Below are 23,694 nucleotides of genomic sequence, written 5' to 3'. Positions count from 1 at the left end.
GCACAGTTTGTGTTTAACAGAATCATGCTTTTTAAAATAGCTTCCTTTAGGGTTATTATTGTTTTGAAAAATTCCTACCCAGGTGGGAAAGTCAGAGTCTAAATACCAGATTTGTCCTGGAAATTCAAGTTTTATGTCGAAATAACCCTGGTTTATACCAGAATACTGTAAATAAGAGAGCTGGGTCTTTGTGTATAATGTATATCATAGCCTTGCTTACAATATAAATAGAGATACTTCCTACAATTTACAATATGAATCAACAGATAACAACCATAGAAATTTAGACTTTGAGGTTAGATCTTGTTCCTAAAATCTCACGTTACTGGATCAGCTTTGCATAGAAAAAAAAATCCCATAAATTCAGGAAAAGTGTTTAATAGCATAATTCTTTAAGAATTCTGGGGACCTGATTTCATTACAAAAATGCTAAGGGAATGAATGCTGAAGTAGGAAAAAAGGATACTTTACATTAATGGTGTAAGTTTAAACTCCACTGTTAAGATTCCTTAGCCTTTTTCTTAACAAAGAGCTATTAGCCTTGACCTAGATTAGGCCTTCAGCAGTGCAATTTTCTTACTGGAAATCTTCCAATTCTGCCATTTGTGTCTGGATCTCAAATTCCATCAGCTGAGCTTTATAATTTCAAAACTGATGCACCGTTATATTCACGAAATAGGTGGTGGGTAAATCAAAAGTCTGCCATTAAATTCAGTGGAGTCAAAATAGCCTCTTTTTTTCCCCTTTTCATATTTTCATAACAGAAAGCCATTGCATATTGAAGTAGATCATTACACAGTCTAATCCAATACAATCTACAATGGATTGCAGCAAGCTATATTATGGCTTGTTTAATTTGGATTTAGCATGTTGTATAAACCCAGCAGTTTTGGAGTTATGGGGTAGAAAGCAAACCGTGGTTTAACTCAATGTATAAGACCAGTCCAGGCCTGGACTCTTTAGGTGTTTTACTGATCTTATCTTAAGTGTTGAAACTGTAGAGAATCAGAAAATGACCTTGAAGAAAATAAACAAGGAAAAGCACAATGAGGCTTGCAAGATTGACATCAGCCCTTTGATGTAGACTAGATCAGGAAACAGACTCCACTGGAAAAATCAACCACGCTTGATTGAGATAAGCTATAAAACAACATTTTGCCAGTCTTATTGTACTTTGCTTCCTTCTCTTCCCAGGACTTAAGAATGTCTCTGTCTCCTTTGCTTCTTTAAAAATTCCTGTCTCTTTCCCTCAAGCTCATCTTCCTAATGCTCTACAGAAACTGAATTTAGGACTTCCAAATGTAAAACAAGCTAAAATTCCAATGGCAGGCAGTTGTATGCTAGAACCTACAACACAGAGCCATTGCAGTTCTCATTTCTCCTAACAAGGGCACAAGGAAAAATGCTCCTCTTCCTCCCTCTCCTCTTCTTCAAACTACAGTTCAATTTCATCCCTTAAAACCAAAAGTACTGTATTCTGATTGGCCACACTAGCAGATGACACCTATCAAAGAAAGGTATGATACAGGAAATCTTAGATATAATCTCAAAGCAATTGCCTAGATGGCAAACCAACTGTCATCATGTGTTAAATGCCCCAGTAACTATGTCACATTATATCATTGGCACCTAAATAAATGTATTTTTTTCCCTAAGACAGAATCACAGAAGATTTTAGTAATCTGTTCCCCTATTCCGCAAATCATATATAACTGAAAATTGTTATTACAAAAATTATAGCAGACTCACCTGTAGGAAATACAGAAAGGACTTTGATTAAGAAAACATCCATTACTCCTGGAAGTGTCAACAGTCGTATAATTTCTTGGAAGCTAAAAACACTACTGGACTGTGATGTTCCTGGTGGGGGGGAAGTTAAAATATTTTTCAGACATAGGTAAGCTTTTGAAATAAAATAATACAAAATGTTTTATAATTATATGGACAATTATGTGCCACATAGTTGCAGATGTAGTAAATAGTACATAGTAGTAGATGTGGAGACTCTGGAAAGAGTGCAGAGAAGAGCAACAAAGATGATTAGGGGACTGGAGGCTAAAACATACGAAGAACAGTTGCTGGAACTGGGTGTGTCTAGATTAATGAAAAGAAGGACAGGAGTGATTTGATAGTAGTATTCCAATATTTGAGGGGCTGCCATAAAAAAAGAGGTTGAACACGCTCAGCCATTTGTCTGAAATGGTATAGGGCAGTGAGGGCTAACCTTTTTGTTGTCATGCGCTGAAAGCATATGCGCACCCGCACCCATAATGCAAGGTGTGTGCAACACCCCCACGCCATGCCCCCCATGTATACATGTGCTCACCCCTGCCCCCACGCATTTGTGTGCGGCCCCCCCAACTCGGTTTTGGGCCTAGTAGGTCTCCCTGCAGCCTCCTGGGACCAAAAATGGGCCATGGGAGGTGCCGCACCCCCCGCGCTCCCCTTGCCCCCATGCATGCCCCCCCACCCTGGAGCTGAGCTGGGATGACGGCTCGCCTGCCCGCAGAGAAGGCTCTTCATACCACCTGTGGCATGAGTGTCATAGGTTTGCCATCACGGATATAGGGCCTCCTGCACGAGGACAGAATTGAACTAAAAAGCCTCCAAAGTCCCTTCCAACTCTGTTATTCTGTTACCATGGTGTGATTTTATGACGATCTGTTCTGAGAATATTCTGGGCTACTTTCATTATTGCTTGCAGCTACACAGGTTGTCTTGTTTTAATGGGCTGGAAATGGAAAGATTAAGATTCTCCTTTTGGTCTTACAGGTCTGTCCAGCCCCCCTCTCCCCCCCAATGCCTGTAATTAGTTTTAGAAAAAAAGAGATATCAGAATATGCTGTGCTGGTTCCCCATTTCTTTCCCTCTGGAACCTTAAGGATTTTGGAAGTATGGATGTTTTCATAAAATGGCTGTAATAGGCAAGTTTTTCCAGACATAAAATGGCTACTTTTGCACATGAGAATAGTCAGATCTTTCTATTCATTAGAAAAAAAAACCCAGATCCAATCCAGGTTATCATGGTATTTTCTTCTGGGGAGATGGAGGCAGTACCAAACCAAGTAATGGCCTGTGTCCCCTCCTCTCGTTTTATTTCTAAAGGATGCCAAGGATATCAGAGGCATTCTAGGAAATAAAAGTGGATGCTTAAAATTGGCATTTGCTCTGTGGCAGGCCAGTGCCCCATTTCATTTGTCTACTAAAAGAATCTTTACCAAAGATTTTGGTCTAATTTAGCATAAATTATATTTATGCATGTATATCTTACCAGCCAGTTAAGGATTTCAATACATTAAAGCCAGCATTGCCCCCACCCCCAGGGAGTAAAAGAAAGCAATCACACTTCCACTTACCTTGGGGTTAAACTGAATTCCCCAAAACCTGTGCCATGCAGCTGAAATGGAAAGCAGCCCTAGCCTAATTGAAAGGTTACTCACAGAACTCCAAATAGTTTTAGTTCAGATTTTCAGGGTGAAATATTTTGGGTTTTCCCCCTCCCTTCTTAAAGCTCAGATGTGGCAGGCACTCACCCTGTTGTGCTTCATTTCCCTTGGACTGTGGCTTTGTCTGGGAAGGAATACAAAGAAGGGCCATCAAGGCACAGGCAAGGTAACCAGCTGCTGCAATATAGCAAGAAATACCGACCCTGCAAATAGAGAAGAGATAAATGGAAGTACTGTGTAATGAATCCACAGGTAGGAGCATAGTGGGAGGCCCCTTTTCCTTATGTTTTCGCCCTTAAAAGCCTTCTTTTTTCGAATGGGGAAAGAAAAGAAAACAAGTAAAAGATTGAAGTTAAGATGGTGATGAAAAAAATAATTTTATGACCAGGCTTCCCAATTACAAACTTCACACAGGTATGTAAAGCAAAAGAAAATTGAAGGAAGGCCATAAAAACAGTTGTGATTTCACTGAGTGGCTGCTTCAATTAATGACTGATCCCAATTGTGCTCACTGAGCAAGTCCTATAGAAGAATCTGTGACTTACCTCGGATTAACAATTGGGGAAAGAGAATGTTTGAACATCATTCTGCAAATGGGTTAAGGTGATTGTTTTCATGTGAATCCACTATGTACATGCCATGCATTTATTTCAGTGCTATACACTGAACTCTTAAGTGGAGTTGCGTGGGAGAGGGGAGGTTAAGGCTGCAATTCTTAATATTAATTAATAAACTCAACGTTGTTGAACTGAATTGGTTTCATTTATTAGCAAACTTATTTGGAACAGTGCAAATCTGAGTCGGCTCAAGATTTCAAACTTATCTTAACCCTAATTTTGCTTCATATTAGAGCAGATTCCTAACTATTATCCTGATAGGTCCCAATAATACTGGGCTGGATTGACACATCACACAATAGCTATACTGTGGTATGTTTAATTTTGGTTTAGTGTATTCTGAGAACATTCCTTGTTGATAGCTTACCGTCCTGAGAGAACAGTGGCTTATTTAGTAAGATTAAACATGGTTTATTTGCACTATGTGTGGCTCAACCCTGTGCATACTATTTTACTGTAGCTGAAAAATTCCTGTTTCACTTGGTTCCGATAAATATTTCTGCTGATCTTTATTTAGCCTAAAACAGGCTTGTGTTTACATTTTACATTACATGCACTAATGCAATACAAATAATGAAATGCCAAATGCCAATTATAAATAGGAAGAAGGAAGTTCAGACCCTAAATCTTTTCTTTTCTGCAGCCCAATAGAAAAAAAGCTTTGGGAAACAACTTGGCAAACAATATTTCTTTTCATGGCTTTTAGAATTATGGGAATTTAATTCAATACTTCTGAAACGCACCATGGTTGAAGAAGATTGAATCAGCTCCTCTCACCTTGTATGGGAATTTGTCTTGGCATTGGTGACACCTATTGACATTTTAAGTCTTTGCTTATTTTGGATGTTCAATGCTGCTGTGACATAAATGATTTCCTTGATTCCTTGTTCCAGTGGAGAGATCCTTAACAGTGTAACAGTATTGGAAGGGAGCTTGGAGGTCTTTTAATCCAGCCTCCTACTCAAGCAGGAGATCATAGACCTGGGGTGTCCAAACTTAGGAACTTTAAGACTTGTGGACTTCAACTCCCATGCTGGCTGGGGAATTCTGGGAGTTGAAGTCCACAAGTCTTAAAGTTCCTAAGTTTGGACACCCCTGCCATAGACCATTCTGGAAAAAATGGCTGTCCAAACTCTATTTGGAAACCTCCAGTGATGGAGTATCCACAACTTTTAGAAGCAAGGCGTCCCACTGATTAATTGTTCTCATTGTCAGAAAATTTATCCTTAGTTTTAGGTTGCATTTCTCCATGATAAGCTTCCATCCATTATTTTTGTCCTGCCCACAGATGCTTTGGAGACTAAGTTGCCTCTTCTCTATGATAGCCCTCAAATATTGGAAGATATATTATTGAATACAAAAACAGACTTTGCAGCTTCACTTTCTTCTTTCTAGCTTCCAAGGCCACCATCCATATGATAGTGGAAAACATAATTTGTGATAGCTGAATAAAACTAGTTAATTTCTTAATTATTGCTATGCTGCTGTCAGTCACAGGATGAATTATGTCCTATAATTATTAAACCAGGACCATTTTTTAAAGAAAGCTCAACATGTTTTAAATCAAACGAAAGTTTGCTTGACTGGCATCAAAGATTTGTATTGTTGCTAAAACAAAATTGTTAAGCTTGGTAAAGTATATAAATGACGAACTTCAAAGGACAACATATACAATACAAAGGCTGGAGAGAGCAATTTGAACAGTCCAGAGTGATGGACTGTCTGATTATATGATAATTAGATCAACTTAAAAAAAACTCAAGCAAACATGTTACAACAAACTGGAATTTTCTAAAGTAGGATCAAACCAATATGTTCCAGATATCATGAGCCTCAAAATGAATTAATTAATTTCTTGCACTTTCCAGTTTGAGCAAGAGAAAGAGATAACTAGTCCATCTGTCTATCATTTCAGCACTGAACTTGTTTTAATTTGCCGGATACAAGTCTAGAGTTTAATTTGAGTCTAGAGTTTAATTTGTAAATATTTTATGTGGGCTGTATTACTTGGATTGGAATATAATTGTATAAATAAAATAAAACCAATAGAAATGAAAGCAGGGATTATAAAGCTAAATATTTAAGGATCTCAGTAATGCAGATTGGAGTCTCATAAAAATATTCCAGCCCCACTCAACTTTTTTCAGTCTTAATTGTATAATTAAAAAGAGAGCAGACTGCACAGCCACTGAATGTTAAATTTAAGAGAATAATGTTATACTTCAATTTGAAATTTCCAGTATCATATTTCATCTTAATAAATCTTCCCTTTATCAATATGTTGGGATTTTCAGAAGCAAATATCAAATCTCAGATTTTCAGAGTTACATACTGTACTTAAGTAAGTATCCAATCTTTAATAGTACATGGGAGCAAAAATAATGTGATCAAAATGTTTAAATCTTTTCAGTATTGTAAAAAAGGGAATACTTTCAGCATTTCTTTCTTTAAAAAAAAATCTGTTTCCATATTATTTCCATGAGTGGGATCTGGGGTTGTTGTATTTACTTTAGGAGTAAATGTTAGGTGTTGGCTTTCATTATACCATCATTGTTGAATACTAGCGCGGGAATACAAGCGCGCGAACAAAGGACTCTTTCCTGATTGGTTCCCGGGCGGAGCCGGTTCAATCTTCGCCCTGATTGGTCGAGCTACTCGACGCCCCATTGGCTCCTCGTTCAAACCCGGGGGTATAAATGTTTGGCGCGAACCACGCCACGTTGAATCGCAGTTTACTATGAGCTGAATAAAGTCACTTCCTCATATCTCTTGTCGCGTCCTTCCCTTCGCTCCAAGATACAAAACTGGCGACGAGGATGGGATCCCGATTCCCGCGACCACGGAGAAGAACAGCCAGCTGCCACCGCGTCTGAACCAGCTCGAACGCTATCTTCAGACTGAGAACCCCGGCAGCGAACGCGAAATTTTCTCCGCCTTGTCTCTCTCTCTCTCTCCGCCTCCACGCCACGATGGCATCGTCGCTTCCTCCTTTCGCGCCATTCGGCGTAGCCACAGGAGAATCATGGGACGGGTTCATGGAGCGGTTCGAGTGTTACCTGATCGCCTCGAAGAACCAGGCTCAGACCGACGAGGAGAAATGCAGCTTCTTCCTGTCCTGCTGTGAGCCCTCCATGTTCGCCTCTGCGAGAGCCCTGGCCGCCCCGAGGCCAGCCTACAAACTTGGGTGGGACGAGCTGATGTCCAGGCTGAGGAACCACTACGCTCCCTCACCCTCTCTATTTGCACGCCGTTTCGCTTTCCGCCGCCGAGTGCAAAAGCCCAACGAATCCATCAGCCAGTTCCTGGAGGCTTTGCGCACAGTGGCCGCCCAGTGTGATTTTGCAGACCTGGAGGAGAACCTCGCGGAGCAGTTTGTGTGCGGGGTCCGCGACGTGCAATTGCGCAGCCGCATGCTCCGGAATCACAAAATCACCCTGTTGCAAGCCGTGGAGACAGCGCGAGCAGCCGAACTATCCGAACAATCCACGGCCGACATGGAACGCCTCCAGCTGACCCCCCCCGCGCAAGCCGCCGCGGGGCCGTCCACCCAGACGCACCTCATCGACGACTTCTCCCCTGCCGAAGACGAGGAGGAGGAGGAGGAGGAAACCGTCGGGCAAATGAGGACGCAGCCGAAGCGGAGGCCACCCCAGCAACCACCGACGCCCGCTCAGCCAGCCGCAAGCGCACCTTGCCGCGGATGCGGCGGCCGCCACAGCCGCGCAGCCTGCCCGTTCCGTTCTGCCGTCTGCCGCCGCTGCCGAGGAGAGGGGCACCTCGCCAGGGTCTGCCGGGCTCTCCTGCCAGCCCCATCGTTCATGCAGCCCAGCGACCAGCGCCAGGCATCGCAACCGCAACGCCGCCAACAGCCACGTTCCGCGAGGCGAGCTGAGGACTGCCATTCAACCTACCAACCCTCCAGCGCCGACTGCGTGGTCTACCAGGCATCCCACGTTCCCGCTGGTAGCCGCAAGATAAGCACCGCCGTCCGACTCGAAGGTCAGCTTTGTCAAATGGATGTGGACTCCGGGTCTTCCCGTTCTCTCCTATCTTGGGCTCTGTTTTCCCGCCTTTGTCCCGGGGTTCCCCAGAGCAGATTGCGCCCCGTCGGGGTCTCCCTCCTAGACTACCAGGGAAATGGGATTCCCACAGCTGGGATATTCCACATCCGGGTGGAATACGGGAATTTTAAGGGGAAACTCCCAGTCCTAATCGTCAGGAACGACCTGCCCGCTCTCCTGGGGTTGGAATGGTTCCCTGCCTTGGGCCTCACCATAGAAGGGGTGCACAGGGTAGTCCCCCTCTCCGCAGATAGCGTCTTAGATGAGTTCGCGGATGTGTTCGATGGGAAGTTGGGTTGTTACAAGGGCACCCCCATTTCCCTCTGCCTCGATCCCCAGGTCACTCCCGTTAGGCTGAAGGCACGCAGGGTCCCTTTCGCATTGAGAGCAAAGGTAGATGCTGAACTGGATAAACTTATCGAGCAAGGGGTACTCGAGCCCGTAGATCACGCCCGTTGGGAAACCCCCATAGTCCTCCCGGTCAAACCCGACGGATCGGTGAGGATATGTGCCGACTACAAGTCGACCATCAATTTGGCCCTGCAGGCAAACCCGTATCCTGTTCCCGTAGTGCAGCACCTACTCCACTCTTTAGGACAGGGCCGCATTTTCGCCAAGCTAGACATGGCACAGGCCTACCAGCAGCTTCCCGTAGACGACGATGCGGCTACAGCCCAGACCATCGTCACCCACCGCGGGGCCTTCTGTTGCCGCCGCCTACAATTCGGCGTCTCGGTTGCCCCTGGGATTTTCCAGAGCCTCATGGAGTGGTTGCTCCATGGGCTCCCAGGCGTCGTTCCCTACTTCGACGACGTCCTGGTCGCAGCCCCCAGCCACTCGGAACTCCTGAAAACACTGCGGGAGGTCCTCACACGTTTTAGGGAGGCAGGACTGAAATTAAAGCGCAGCAAATGCGAAATTGCTGTTTCCAAAGTTGAGTTCTTGGGGTTCCTCATTGATGCCCAAGGCATCCACCCCACTCCGTCCAAAGTTGCTGCCATCAAAAACGCACCCGCACCCACCTCTAGGGCAGAATTACAGGCGTTCCTGGGGCTTTTAAACTTCTACGCCCCTTTTATCCCCCACAAGGCGTCACTAGCTGAGCCGCTACACCGACTACTAGACCGGTCAGCGGCCTGGAAATGGGGTAGCCGTGAAGCGCACGCGTTCGCGGCTATAAAGGATATTTTAACTTCATCGGCAGTCCTAATCCAGTACAGCGATAGGATGCCTCTAATTCTAACGTGCGATGCCTCCCCCTATGGCGTAGGGGCGGTCCTGAGCCACGTCCTCCCGAACGGCTCAGAAGCCCCCATAGCCTTCTATTCCCGGACACTCTCCTCCACGGAGCGGAACTACAGCCAAATCGATAAAGAGGCCCTGGCTGCAGTGTCCGGCATTAAGCGGTTCCATGACTACCTCTACGGTAGGAAATTCACCCTGGTCACGGATCACAAGCCCCTCCTGGGGCTACTGGCGGGTGACAAGCCAACTCCCCCCATTTTGTCCCCCCGCATGACTCGGTGGACGGAGTTCCTAACGGCGTATTCGTATACGCTGTTATACCGTCCGGGCAAACAGCTAGGGCACGCAGACGCTCTGAGCCGTTGCCCTCTGCCAGAGACGGACACAGCCCACGTGCCCGCGCTCTCTGTTCTGTCCATCGCCGAATCCGACCTCCCCGTCTCGGCCGCGGACGTTGCAGCCTGCACAAAGGCTGACCCCGTCCTATCTCAGGTTGCTTCATGGGTTTTGAGGGGGTGGCCCATGGAAAAGGTAGCGGAAGAATTCCGTCCATTTAAAGTGCGACAAGCCGAACTCGCCCTTCACGGGGGGTGTCTTGTCTGGGGGGATAGGGTAGTGATCCCCACGGCCTTGCGGGCACGAATCCTGCCCGCACTCCACAAAAACCACCCAGGCATAGCGCGAATGAAAGCCTTAGCCCGTAGCTACGTGTGGTGGCCCTTGTTAGACTCGGAAATTGCAGACTACGTAGGCCGATGTAGGATCTGCCAAAACTCTAGGCCGAATCCCCCCACAGCTGCCCCTCGTGAGTGGGAGATCCCTAGAGGCCCATGGTCCCGTTTACACATCGACTTTGCCGGCCCCTTCCACGGCAGGAACTTCATGATAGTAGTCGATGCTTACTCCAAGTGGGTGGAGCTGGTAATCATGACCTCCACCACAGCGGAAAGTACAGTAAGGGCCCTCCGTAAGATGTTCGCTACCCATGGGTTACCGGATGTGATAGTTTCCGATAACGGGCCCCAGTTTACCTCCACCACGTTCCAAGAATTCCTGGCCGAGCAAGGAATCAGACACGCGGCCACAGCCCCCTATCACCCAGCTAGTAATGGCCGGGCGGAGCGCGCAGTTCGCTCAGCGAAAGAAGCCTTGGGCCGCATGGGCCAGGGCGACTGGCAAGAAAGAGTAGCGGCCTACCTCTTGAGCCAGCACTCCATACCCTGCCCAACAACCAACAAAAGTCCCGCGGAGCTCTTGATGGGTAGGAGATTGCGAACCCCCCTAGACAGGCTCCATCCACTTTACGCAGGGGACCCGCCGAGCAACCTGGGGGCCCTTCCTTCCCACGCGTTCAAGTTAGGGGATCCTGTATGGGCCCGCTCCTTTTCTGGGGATCCACGGTGGGTTCCCGCAACCATCACAGCCCTGACCGGCCCCTGTTCCTTCAGGGTCGGCCTGGCCGACGGAACACTATGGCGACGCCACGTGGACCAGTTAAGGCGACGCCTTCCCGCGGAAACAGACGGCCCGAGCCCCTCAGACACCCGCTCTCAGCAGGAGCCACCCTCGTTGACCCTTTTCCCTACGGACCGTTTCCACCCGGGGAACGGGAGACAAGCCGATGCGAACTTGCCGGACAGGCGCGCCTCACCCGGCCACTCCTTTCCTCGAAGCCCTTATCGAGACTCTGAACCTACACCGCTACCGGACATTCCGGCTGCCACGGAGACACCGCCCCGGACAGATGGACATCGGGTACGGGACCCGGGGCCAGCTCTCTCTCACGGGGCCGCACCGCAGGTTCACCGCCCCACCACGGACACGCCTCCGCCGGCGGTTCCCCCCCCGTCGACGACCGCCGGGGAGCCACGAAGATCGGGACGAGAACGCCACCGTCCCGCCTACCTACAAGACTATGTTTGCCCTTCCTAAAGGAACTCTTTGACTGGGGGGGGAGGGGTGTTGAATACTAGCGCGGGAATACAAGCGCGCGAACAAAGGACTCTTTCCTGATTGGTTCCCGGGCGGAGCCGGTTCAATCTTCGCCCTGATTGGTTGAGCTACTCGACGCCCCATTGGCTCCTCGTTCAAACCCGGGGGTATAAATGTTTGGCGCGAACCACGCCACGTTGAATCGCAGTTTACTATGAGCTGAATAAAGTCACTTCCTCATATCTCTTGTCGCGTCCTTCCCTTCGCTCCAAGATACAAAACTTCCTTTGCCTACAGCCTCCCTGGCTTCTCCTGCTTCAAGTAAATCACAAGCGAATATATCAGAAGACAACTCAATGAAACTTTTTGCATTGTTGCAGAGTGATGGAGAAACCTATGTAATCGAAAAAAGCAACAACAGTTATCGTAAGACAGCAATAAGGACATCAAGTTAAGATGGTGGCTGCAACCAAGTGATCAACCTGTAGGGCCTAGGCTAGAAAGGACCATGGCCCAAAATTTAGGTGACCTGCCAAAAGGTACCAAGTATACTGCAAAGTATCCATTAACTCAGAAAGATTGGAGAAACACCCGGGGTTTAAAGACATATTTTAGGACTGTGAGTTCTTAATACTAGGCAATGCAAAGCACACTAATCTGCAAAAAGCAGAGTATCATTGCGTAAGTTTCATTCTTGCCTACGATACAGAGTCTAGCCAGGAGGAGCCTTGTGTCTTAGCCTTCCACCATATTCTCCCTGAAAAAGAGCTACTGTCTAGAGAGGTAAGATTCAAATCTGAACTTGAGAATTTTGCAGGGCAATGTGCATCCTAAAATGTTACAATTTACGCCACATTTTTAATCTTTACAGCATTCCAGTAACACTCATAGTTGCATAATGGTTATTTCATTATTCTTCTTATCCAGATCTAAATATCACTGTTCTATGTATTATCTAATTATATATTATATCCGTATTTACACGACTATTGTATGTTATATCAAAATTCATATTGATGTGTGTGTGTGTGTGTGTGTGTGAGAGAGAGAGAGAGAGAGAGAGAAAGAGAGAGAGAGAGAGGGAGAGAGAGAGAGAGAGAGAGAGAGAGAGAGAGAGAGAGAGAGAGAATGAATGAATCTTTTCACCTTAATATAATTCTTAAATAATCTTTATGTATAGTCTTTGCACCTATTCTCTAGCCATTTATACCATTGGTCCCAAATCATGTAATATCCTGTTTCTCCTCTGTCTTTCAATTCCATAAATAATCTGTCCATCTCTGCACAGTCAAGCACCTTTTGTTATCACCATACCCTCAGATGGAGTGTTGGCTTGTTTCCAGTTTTGTGCATATTCAGTTCAGGCCGCGATTATATGGAGTATAATGTACTGAGTTTTCTTGCATAAGTTTTCTCTTATTATGCCTAGTAGGAATAATTCCGGTTTCAGCTTGATTTCCCCCCCCCCCCCCCGGGTCAAATGTTGCAAAATACATCCTGGAGCATGCTGAAAATGATGTGGAAAAGAGAGTCTTCCTTGACAAGCAGAATAAACTGTTTGGAAATTAGAGAAGTGATCTGTTGGCAAACCTGGTTGAATACAGTGGCGTTTTGCTTATCTCTAGTTGCCAGAAATTCAGAATGGCATTTCCCTGTCCAGTTCTTGCAATGGCGATACTATTCACATACAGGTAGTCCTCGACAACTATTTGTTCAGTGATCCTTTAAAGTTATAACCATACAGGTAGTCCTTGACTTGTGACCACAATTGAGCCCCAAATGTATGTTGTTAAGTGAGAATTTGTTAAAGTGCGTTTTGTTCCATTTTACGACATTCCTGGCCAGAGTTGTTAAGTGAGTGAATCACTGCAGTTGATAAGTCAGTAACCTGGATGTTAAGGGACTTTGGATTCCCCATGGACTTTGCTTGTCAGACGGTCGCAAAGGGGGATCCCATGGTCATAAATATGAACCAGTCAAGCATCTGAGTTTGGATCACACGATCATGGAGATGCTGCACAGGTTATAAGTGTGAAAAATGGTCATGTCACTTTTTTCAGTGTTGTTGCAACTTTGAACAGTCACTAAAGGAACTGTTGTAAGTCGAGGACTACCTGCACGGAAAAAAAGTAACTTAGGATTTTTTTTTCACACTTACGTCCATTATAGTATCCCCATGGTCATATGATCAAAATTTGGGGGCTTGGCAACTGGGATGTATTTATGGTAGCTGCACTGTCCTGGGGCCATATGATCACCATTTGTAACTTTCCCAGCCAGCATCTGACAAGCAAAGTCAAGCGGGGGGAGGGGAGAGTCAGATTTGCTTAAGGACCGCATGATTCACTTAACAACTGCAGCAATTTACTTAACAATTGTGGTCAAAATGCTTGTAAAATGGGGCAAAACTCCCTTGCTTAGTAACAAAATGTTGAACTCAGTTGTGGTTATAAGTTGAGGACAAGCTGGATATCATTTTTTTTAAAAAAAGGAAAGGCTTATTTTTTTCTTTCTTTCTGGATTTCCTTTTCTTTAGGTGTTTAGGAGTCTTATGAAGCATATGCCATTTTATCCACCCAGAGATTAAAAAATGGTCTCTTGTTGACACGTATTTTATTGCTGTGTAACATTCAAGGAAAGTTAATATTGACTCCTTCCCAAGTCAGTTGGCACAGCTTTCATCTTATTGGCAGACCCCATTCCTTATCAGTTATGCAGGAAACCCAACTGCAATGACCGATGATTGTGTTTGCAGTCTCTGGCAAAGATTGTTCTGGAGATTATAAAGGTACTTAATGACAGATTGGCTTTCAGAACAGCATACCTGATTATGGACATACCAGAGTCTTTGTGTTTGAGTACTGGGCAATCTCTCCAGCCATTCAAAAATAGAAAATGACTCAGGTATACGGTTTCCATAGGTGTGTGTGTGTGTGTGTGTGTGTGTGTGTGTGTGTGTGAGAGAGAGAGAGAGAGAGTGCAACCAAGAGAGAAATCTATCCTTTGGCAAGCAGAGCAGAGTTGAGTTTTAAAAGTTAGCAGTCCTTTCAAAGGGACAGAAATTTGCTTCAGATGAGGAGAAATGGGCAGCATGTGTTAATCATAGATTTAACCCACTGGTAATGGATAACCAGGGGGCTTGGTGGCTCAGTGGCTCAGACGCTGAGCTTGTCGATCAGGAAGGTCGGCAGTTCGGCGGTTTGAATCCCTAGTGCCACATAACGGAGTGAGCTCCCATTACTTGTCCCAGCTTCTGCCAACCTAGGAGTTCGAAAGCACGTAAAAGTGCAAGTACAAAAATAGGAACCACCTTTGGTGGGAAGGGTACTGTGTTCCGTGTGCCTTCGGCATTTAGTCATGCCAGCAACATGAGCACGGAGACGTCTTGGGACAGCGCTGGCTCGTTGGCTTTGAAATGGAGATGAGCACCGCCCCCTAGAGTTGGGAATGACTAGCACATATGTGCGAGGGGAATCTTTACCTTTAATGGATAACCATCTTAAATTAATAACCATGGTCTTGAAAGTAAAGCAGCTGCAAAGCACAAGTCTTAAAGTTGCCAAGGTTGGTTACTCCTGGTTTATAAATCGCTTATCCATGCTATGTTAGTTGGGCAAGAATTATCATGGTTTGGGTTACCAAATTCGTAGGTTGCCCTGACTGGAAGAAAAAACTCCCACATGAGAAATCCAGATTTGTTACAGTGAGGTAATTTTGGCATAAATGTGGTTCCGAAAACTCTTAGAAACCTGAGTGATAAGACCAAGAAGAGCGGGGAAAAACAATATTCTCATGCAATATTTAAACAAACAAAAAAACCCAATTCAAAGTTTTAATTCAAAGCACAGAATGATCAGACTCAAATTATGCTACTTTGGACATGCAAAAATCCAGCCTCCTGGAAAAAGAAAGGGAAGAAGAGGATGGCCACAGCAAGGTGAATGGACTCAGTTATAATGGCAATGGGTGTTGTGGGAAGAAATATCCATCCAGTTCAGTTTCAAGTGGGGAGAAAGACATTGGAAACATGGAAGCTGATTGGAAATATGGTTTATTGATAGACAGGACCACATGGGTTTGAGATCCTGGTGCAGCTGAACACATGGAATGGAGAGTGAGGATTATTCATACCCTCTCTTGGGACTTGCCCTTGAGCTTCCTGTTCCTGTGGCAAGAACCTGTATTCTATTGGTTGCTGTAGTCAGACTCCCATGTGGCCATGTGGGGTCAGTTTGTCTGAATCAAGTTTGAAGCCTGCTGGGCAATGCAATGAAGAGGTTTGTGTTCTGAAAGGATGTTGGGCCATATCTATTGTGTTTTAATGGCTTTCTTGGTTTGGATCTTGAGTGAAGACTGATCCAGAGGTGGGTTCCTACCAGTTTGCACCAGTTCGGTAGAACCGGTTCGTCAAATCTACCGAACCGGTTAGAAGAGGTTCCACTATGGACCCGGAAAGCAGGGCACACCTACAGAAGAGGTTCCAAAAATTTTTGAAACCCACCATTGGACTGATCCTACCATTCTATCTAAATCTGCCTTTGTTCAAAATATCCTGTCTTGAATGGATTATCAAATCTGCATTTCTAAAAGCTGGTCTCAGTTTAGTATCTGCTTGGGGGCAGGGAACTGTGGCTCTGAGTTTATGTCTCCCTTAAGATTTATATTTCACTTCTAGGGGAAATATAATATTCTGCCTTTTTAATATTTCCTAAAATATTTCATTCTTCTAGGAGAGGGGTGGGTGCTAACTTTCTGCAGCGTAACATTGAGAGACTTGAAAGAACACGTTAGAGATGGAATATCATGCAGAAATCCATGTGGTTGCTAGAAGTCAAAAATAACAGGGGCACATCAATCAATCAAGATATTGCATAAAGACATTTCTGCACTCAAACATGCAACCTTCCCTTTATATTATGAGCTATTCACAATTCCATTCCAGCATTTCTTGCATTAGAGTTCCCCAGAAGTGAAATCTACTTACCTTTGCTACTGGTTCAGTAGCAATGTGAACACGTGTGAGCTTCCGCGCATGCACGGAACGTCAAAATGACATCCGGCGAAGTGGGCGGAGCCTGGCAAGCGAATAAGCGAACAGTGAGGTAAATGAACCGTGACCCCTCAAAAGCGCGGACGACAAAAGCGCGATCGACAAAATCGCGCCTTTGACGTCATCACAGCGCGACGAAAAAGATCGAAAAATTCAAATAAAAATTAATAAAAATTAAATTAAAGCAAGCCGATTCACATAAAGGTAAGGGTTAGGTTTAGGTTTAGGGTTAGGGTTAGGTTAAGGGTTAGGGTTAGCTTTAGAGCGTTAGCGTTAGGGTTAGGTTAAGGGTTAGCGTTAGGTTTTTCGTTACTTTAACGGTTAGGTTTAGGGTTAGGTTTAGGGTTAGGTTAAGAGTTAGGTTTAGGGTTAGGTTTAGGGTTAGGTTTGGGGGGCTTAGGGTAAGGTTTTCGCTTTATTTTTACATTTTTCGAACTTTTTCGTCGCGCTGTGATGACGTCACAGCGCGCTTTTGTCGAGCGCGATTTTGTCCTACGCGCTTTTGTGGTGGAACCAAATGAACAGCGAGGGGGGGAATCCTCTGTGCCACGTGATTTAGATTAGGAAATCCTGCTTTCTAGCTAATATAAATCGCGTGGCACAGCTGATGGCCGAAAAAATGGGTCACCCGAACCGGTAGTAATTTTTTTACTACTGGTTCGGGCAAACACCTGGCATCTTTGCTAACAGTTCGGGCGAACCGGTCCAAACCAGTAGCATTTCACCCCTGGAGTTCTCCAACCCGTGAGCCATAGACTAGCACTGGTCCGTGGCCCGTTGGGAACCTAGGCCTCCACACAGCTGGAAATGAGCAGCAGGTAAGTGAGTGAAACTGAAACCATCCCCCCTCCCAGTCGATGGAAAAAATGTATTCCCTGAAACCGTTCCCTGGAACCAAAAATGTTGGGAACCGCTGCTTATATCATTAGCATTTCCTGACCAGAATCAAAAAGAGTTATTTGCAACTATTAGAAGAGAAGGGGGAGGATGATTTGCTAATTATACCCTGGAGGATTATCCTGTGTGAATAACTTCAATCCCAGAGAGATTTGGGCCAGATTTAGAACTTAAATGGCAAGACCTCACATTTGCAAAATCTAATTTGTTTTCCCCTAAAACCCCTAAGTCTGCTTATCAAAGCTAGATATACCGCTAAGTGTGACAGCAAAAACTGCCTCTGAGTTCAGGATGATAACAAATTAATTAATTGTCAATCAATGTTTACTTCTAATATAACTGTGTAACTTTGTTTATAGACGAACATATGTATCCCTCCTCGTTATTCCATCTTTTCTGATATCCTCCCCAAAGTGAGAAGAGCATTGACACAAGTGACCATTTCTATTTCAAGAGAAAAATTGTGGATTTTCAGAAAAATTGAGGAAGAGAAAATGAAACAGATCTTACTTTTCTGAAGTTGAGGGTGATGTGTTTCTCTCTTGCTCTGTATTATTTCTTCATTATGTAAACAGGGATTAGTTAGGAAAACATTTTACTCTGCTTCCCATAAAGTTTGCTAATTATCCACCAGAGTATTATCCTGTGTTTAGGGATGCTATCTGCTAAATGTCATCTTGATCACAGATCCCATGAGGGGAATCCAGGCTTGTAACACAGACATAGAAGGTCTCTGAGGTCCTCTCCAAAGATAAACCATAGAGTCTGAATCATGAGCATTTGTGTACAAAGCTGGATGTGATACGTAAAGAACTGAATCAAGTCAGACTGATGTAAGCGGAAATATTTTTAAACAGGCACGTACCAACCATTTTCTATTTTGCAAAAGCTGAAAAAATCTACGACAGTTGGCCCAAAAATGTTTACATTGTAAAAATTGTTTTGAATACTACAACTGTTCATTCTGTAGCACCCAGAGGGGATGGCGTGGGAAGTGGCGGGAGAAAGAGGATTATTTGGTTTTGTTTCTTGGAGGTGATCTTTAAAAAATTCTGATTCCGATGTGGCTATTGTATCCATTTTGTGATCACTACTGAGTTTAGTAATTCAGTTATTTGCATTTTTTCATTTTGAAGAAACATATAACTGATTTCATAGAACATACTTTTTATTGTATTCAACTTCAAAGAAACATCTGAAAATATGTGAGAATTATAATATGTATTTCAAAAGTGGGTGTATTTAAAAACACACTGACTATTATTTCCTGCATTTACTTTTGCTTGCGTTTGTCAGTATCCAAGTTGGCACTCTGTTTAGCATCCCATACGCTCCAAGAGCCTTATTCTAGTCACTGGTCTTTTTTCCTTCATTATTCCAATCATTCCCACAAAATCCCTATTGCTTTTTTCTTTTCAGTCTTTTCCCCATACTTGAATGATACATGCAGGTTAGCTATAGACCAGGGGTGGGTTCCTGCTAGTTCTAACCTCTTCTATAGAACAGGTTCCACAAATCTACAGTGCCGTTTAGAACTGGTTCCAGCTCCCTCCCCCCCCGCCTGTCCGCACATCATCAAGATGAAGAGTGAGAATAAGCATTCTGAGAGTTGAAGTCCAGTCTTAAAGGTGTCAAGTTTGAACACCCCTGGGTTTTTTTTCTAAAGTGTTAGGGGTGCAAGGGTCTTTTCACTTGACAGCTTTAAGACTTACACACTTCAATGCCAGAGTTCCTGAGCGAACATTTTGGTTGCTAAGCAAGAGCGTTGTTAAGTGAGTTTCACCACATTTTACAAGTTGGCCATGCCCACCCAGTCACATGGCTGGCAAGCCACTTCCACCTGGTCACATGACTGGCAAGCCATTTCCGCATAGCAGGCCACACCTACAGAAGAGGTTCCTAAAAAATTTAAAACCTACCACTGCTACAGACACATCTTACTGGGCATTCAGTCTTGCACTGTTGGAATATTATTGACCTACAGAAATATGATCTGTATTCCTAAACCTCTTTATGGTATTTCTGGAGATGCCTGGTGTAGTTTTATTGATTCATCTATTTAATGGATTTTATAGGGCTGGCCAACTCAAACATTGTGACCATGGACAGCATACAATAAAAAAAAAACTATAAACCAAAAGAACTATAGAACATTAAAAGCATACCTACTAGATAAAATGCAGAATGGTGACCAAGCACAACCAAAATGAAACTCCACTCTTCTGGATGTAAATAAATGGCAAGTCTTAACTTTTTTTTAAAAAAATGAGCAGATTGGGACCTATTGTACATTGGGGTGGAGATATTGTTCCAAGACTCAGGAATGATGGCCACTGAACAGGGATGCTTCCTAGGTGGGTCCCATAAGTGGCAGAGTTTAAAAGAAGTGATGGCCTGAAGAACATTTTATTATAAAAAATAGTTGTTGTTACTGATCGTCATTTGATAAAGTGGCTCTTATAATGCTCATCATTTGTAACTTTTGAGTTGACAAGTGTACAATCTTTCTCTAAAGATAATTTAGAAGCTTTCTTGGTGGAAATATTGCTATATGAAAATAATTGCAATGCAAAGTATGGTTTTTTTTTTCATTTTTCCCTATAAAATGGTAATTCTACATTCGATTATTATATTGGATCAAGGAAAGCTGCACCACTGCTTGAGGACTGCCTGTATGCATATTTTTAATAAACATGAGCAATATATTTACATTTCATGTTATACATTATATGAATTGATAGGTTTATTTGCACAAACATATCAATGCTCTTTTTAATGTAACTTTTTAATTCTTTAATTCCCCCTTTTTTATTTCAATTTCCTTAACACAATTTTATCTTTTTCCCTAAATGTTGTGTTTTAGTTAATATTTGAAATGTGTTTAAATTTTTATGTATATTTGTTGTTCTGGTGTCGTTTTGCAAGCTACTGAAATAACTTCGGTAATTTTCAGTAATTTTACTTTTAAAGTAAAGGCAATATAATTGTAGTGCTATTGGCATACTGCTGTGAATTTTCTTTTCTTAAGTATACTTCAAAACAAAATTAAAATCTCTACAAATTAGCCATGATTAATCTTAATGTGTCTTTTTATATGCTATTGCTATTTGTGCTTTCAGGAATTAGAGCAAATTAATGCATTCAAATTTCCCTTCACCAGCTGCTGATTCTTGTCCAGATGAAGAAGAAACATCTTAAGAGTTTCCAGAATATAAAGAGGGTTTGTTTGCAGTATCCCTTATGTCATTGCTTAGTGATGCAAATGTCAGCCTCATGGGAGGACACAGAAGAAAGCTTTTCACATCTCTGCCTCATTCTGGATTATTCTCTCTCTGGCAGCTCTTTGATCTATATGCATATTAGTTCCTGCTGCCAAAAGGCAGAGAATTTATTCTGTGGAAAAAAACAAATCCTTCCTCAATGTGGTGGCATGGGGGAAACCTTCAGAAATGAATGTTTATCAGCCAGGCAATATGTTCTACAGGCCACCAGATGGTTACAGCTTTGCTTACAGGCAAAGAATAACAGAGTTGGAAGGAACCTTGGAGGTCTTCTAGTCAAACCCTCTGTTCAAACAGGAGACCCTACCATGTGAGACAAATGGCTGTCCAATCCCTTTTCAAAAACCTCCCGTGATGGAGCTCCCACAACTTCTGAAGGCAAGCTATTCCACTGATTAATTATCAGGAAATTTCTTCTTAGCTCTAAGCTCCTTCTCTCCTTGAGTAGTCTCCATCCATTACTTTTTGTCCTGTCTTCAGGTGCTTTGGAGAATAGGTTGACCCCGCTCTTCTCTGTGGCAGCCTATTAGATAGTGGCAGACCGCTATCATGATGGCGAACCTTTTTCTCATGGCGTGCCAAAATTGTGCGCACATGCACACTATCGCACCTTCATGCGTGCCCAATCAATCTCCCCTCACACTTGTGCATGCACGCGTGACATCCACACCCCGAACGCATGCATGCACGACCCCTTTCCAGGCTCTGGAGGCTTTCCTGAAGCTGGGGAGGGCAAACATGCCTCCCCTAGCCTCCTGGAGGACATCTGGAAGCCGGAAACTGATCATTTCCAAACTTCCGGTTGGGCCATTGGGGCTGTTTTTTGCCCTCCCCAGCCTCCAGAGGCTTTCCTGAAGCCTGAGGAGGGTGAAAAACAGCCCCAATGGCCCAACCGGAAGTTCGTTCCCAAATTTCCAGTTGGCCTGTTGGGGCTGTTTTTCACTCACCCTAGCCTCCGGAGGCTTTCCTAAAACGTGGGAAGGGTGAAAACAGCCTCCCCTGACTTTCCGTAAGGGCGAAAAATTAGCTGGCTGGTGCACGCATGCACGCTGGAGCTGACAGCTGGCATGCCGCCAAATATGGCTCCATGTGCCATCTGTGTGCCATAGGTTCACCATCACGGGACTAGACGTACCCAGTTCCTTAACAGTGTGCAATTCCCTGAATCAACTTTGTTGCTCTTCTCTGCACTCCCCTGAAATTTTACATTAGTGTGCATAAGAAATAATGCTATTGAATTCATAATTGTTTTCTATTTGGCTGCACCTCACTGCACCAAATAAATCAAAAGGAAACCTGTAATCCAACGTGTACTGCTTGGATTCTAAACTGATCGCAAAGGATATTATTGAAAGTTGTGGTCTAAAACTTGTTTGGAAGTGAGTTTGAATCTGATCGGGCTCATGAAGGGCAAGCTCAGGTTCCTTAGCTGACAGAGGTCCAAAAAGGAACAGCGTACCTTGCCTCTTCCATGTCAAGAGATATGGGCTGGTTTAATTTACACTAGCAGTGACTTCTACAACAGCATTAAATAAAAACTAACTAGCAATTTGCAGCTTTTCCATGACATCCGCAATCAGGAGCCTTAGCCGGAGATCCCAATTTACTCCTGGTAAGGTCACTTATTAAGGGCCGGGGGAAGGCAGCATAAATATAGCTCATAATTAAGTACACCTTTCATCAGATAAATCCCAAATAGCCACCTCATATGACTTGCAAAACTCACACTAGCAATGAACAGCTGGCTTTTCTAAAAAAAACAAAACCACCTTCTTTATCTTTTGGAACCATTTCAGATGCAGTTGCTGTGGGCATAAGGCTTCCATTGACTGAATGTTATCTCAGATGGAAAGGAATGAAGATATAATTGCTGTGACGCTGTGCCCAGCTTGGACTGATTGCAGAAAGGAAACTGGCTGGACATGACTTGGCTAGCTTTGCCTTATTTGTGGGACAGGATATTATATCACAGAAATGTCCTCTGCACCCCACACCCCCAAGGATCAATGGTGACAGGAACTGGCTTCTACGTCACTAATCATAACATGAAAATGTCCCCTGTTCCAAATGCAATTGTTCTTTCCTTTCAAGTCCTAGGAGAGAGTACCTAATTTTGCAGCCCGAAAACTCTAAGCCAAATTAGATGTTTGTAGGGTCACAAAATTTTCAGCATGCTGGCTTATTATTTTGATATCTTCTCCATTCACTTTTAATTTCAACCTTTCACTGAATTTTTAAGACATTTTGTGCTTACCCAACTACTGCAGATCACTCATTCCAACTTTAACTTTTTATTGAGAATTGTTGGAGATAGGCAGAGGTGGGTTCCTACCAGTTCGCACCTATTCGGTAGAACCGGTTCGTCAAATCTACTGAAGCAATTAGAAGAGGTTCCACCAGTGGACCCGGAAAGCAGGCCACACCTACAGAAGAGGTTCCAAAATTTTTTGAAACCCACCACTGGAGATAGGGAGCAGTAGTGTATGGTAACATGAACATCTTGTGTACTATATTACCGTGTTTCCCTGAAAATATAACATGTCCTGAAAATAAGGTCATGCTGGATTTTTGGGTGGGGAAAAATATACACCCTCCCCTGAAAATAAGCCCAGTGGACAACTGCCCCCTCCGGCTGGGCAGAGCCCCATTTACCAATTCAGCGGTATCCTGAAGGCACTAAGCCACACGAGTGGGGGAGGGACTGGTGCTTGTGAGGCTTTACGCCTTCAGGATACCGCTGAGTCGGTGAGTGGCACTCTGCCTGGTCGGAGGGGTGGAATTGTGTGAGCACCTCTTCCCCCATGCTTGCACACCTCCCAGTCCTCACCATGACCTGGGCCAGTTCTCCTTGCAGGGCCAGGGCTGCTGCCGCTGCTATCACCGCCACTGCGTCTTTCTAACCACTGCTCCACCATGGCTCTTTTGCCACATTTTATGGAATAAATCATGATTCATTAGTTACTAAGCTACTAAAGTTTGGAGGAATGGCCAATGAACAGAGATCCCGTCAGCTACCATTTGAAGAGTCACTTCCAATCTCTGAAAACACAGTTCAAGTTATTGCCTAAAGAGCAAAGCAAAAATATGGGATTTCCTCCCCCCCTCCCTAGGCACAAATGTGTGAACTGCACACATCTCTGAATAGTAGTACGGTACCTGCTGACG

General features: G+C 44.2%; 1 protein-coding gene across 2 annotated transcripts in view; it reads right to left on the bottom strand.

The window, feature by feature from the left end:
* Nucleotides 1-23,694, bottom strand: part of SLC67A1 (solute carrier family 67 member 1) — a 74,868-nt gene that overhangs the window by 29,309 nt on the left and 21,865 nt on the right. The window contains exons 5-6 of one of the 2 annotated variants that reach the window (XM_087716877.1): nucleotides 3,534-3,649; nucleotides 1,750-1,860 (exon numbers count right to left, since the gene is read on the bottom strand). In XM_087716877.1, the coding sequence (XP_087573003.1) occupies nucleotides 1,750-1,860; nucleotides 3,534-3,649 (227 nt within the window). The remainder of the gene's footprint in view (nucleotides 1-1,749; nucleotides 1,861-3,533; nucleotides 3,650-23,694) is intronic. The other variant, XM_087716881.1, reaches the window with a different exon arrangement.

The sequence above is a fragment of the Thamnophis sirtalis genome, unplaced genomic scaffold, assembly GCF_051295495.1.
Source record: "Thamnophis sirtalis isolate CommonGarterSnake01/CBP01778 unplaced genomic scaffold, rThaSir2_p1.2 scaffold_1, whole genome shotgun sequence".
NCBI classification, from domain to species: domain Eukaryota; kingdom Metazoa; phylum Chordata; class Lepidosauria; order Squamata; family Natricidae; genus Thamnophis; species Thamnophis sirtalis.
Note: the sequence above shows the minus strand (reverse complement) of the source record. Positions and strands in the feature narration are given on the sequence as shown.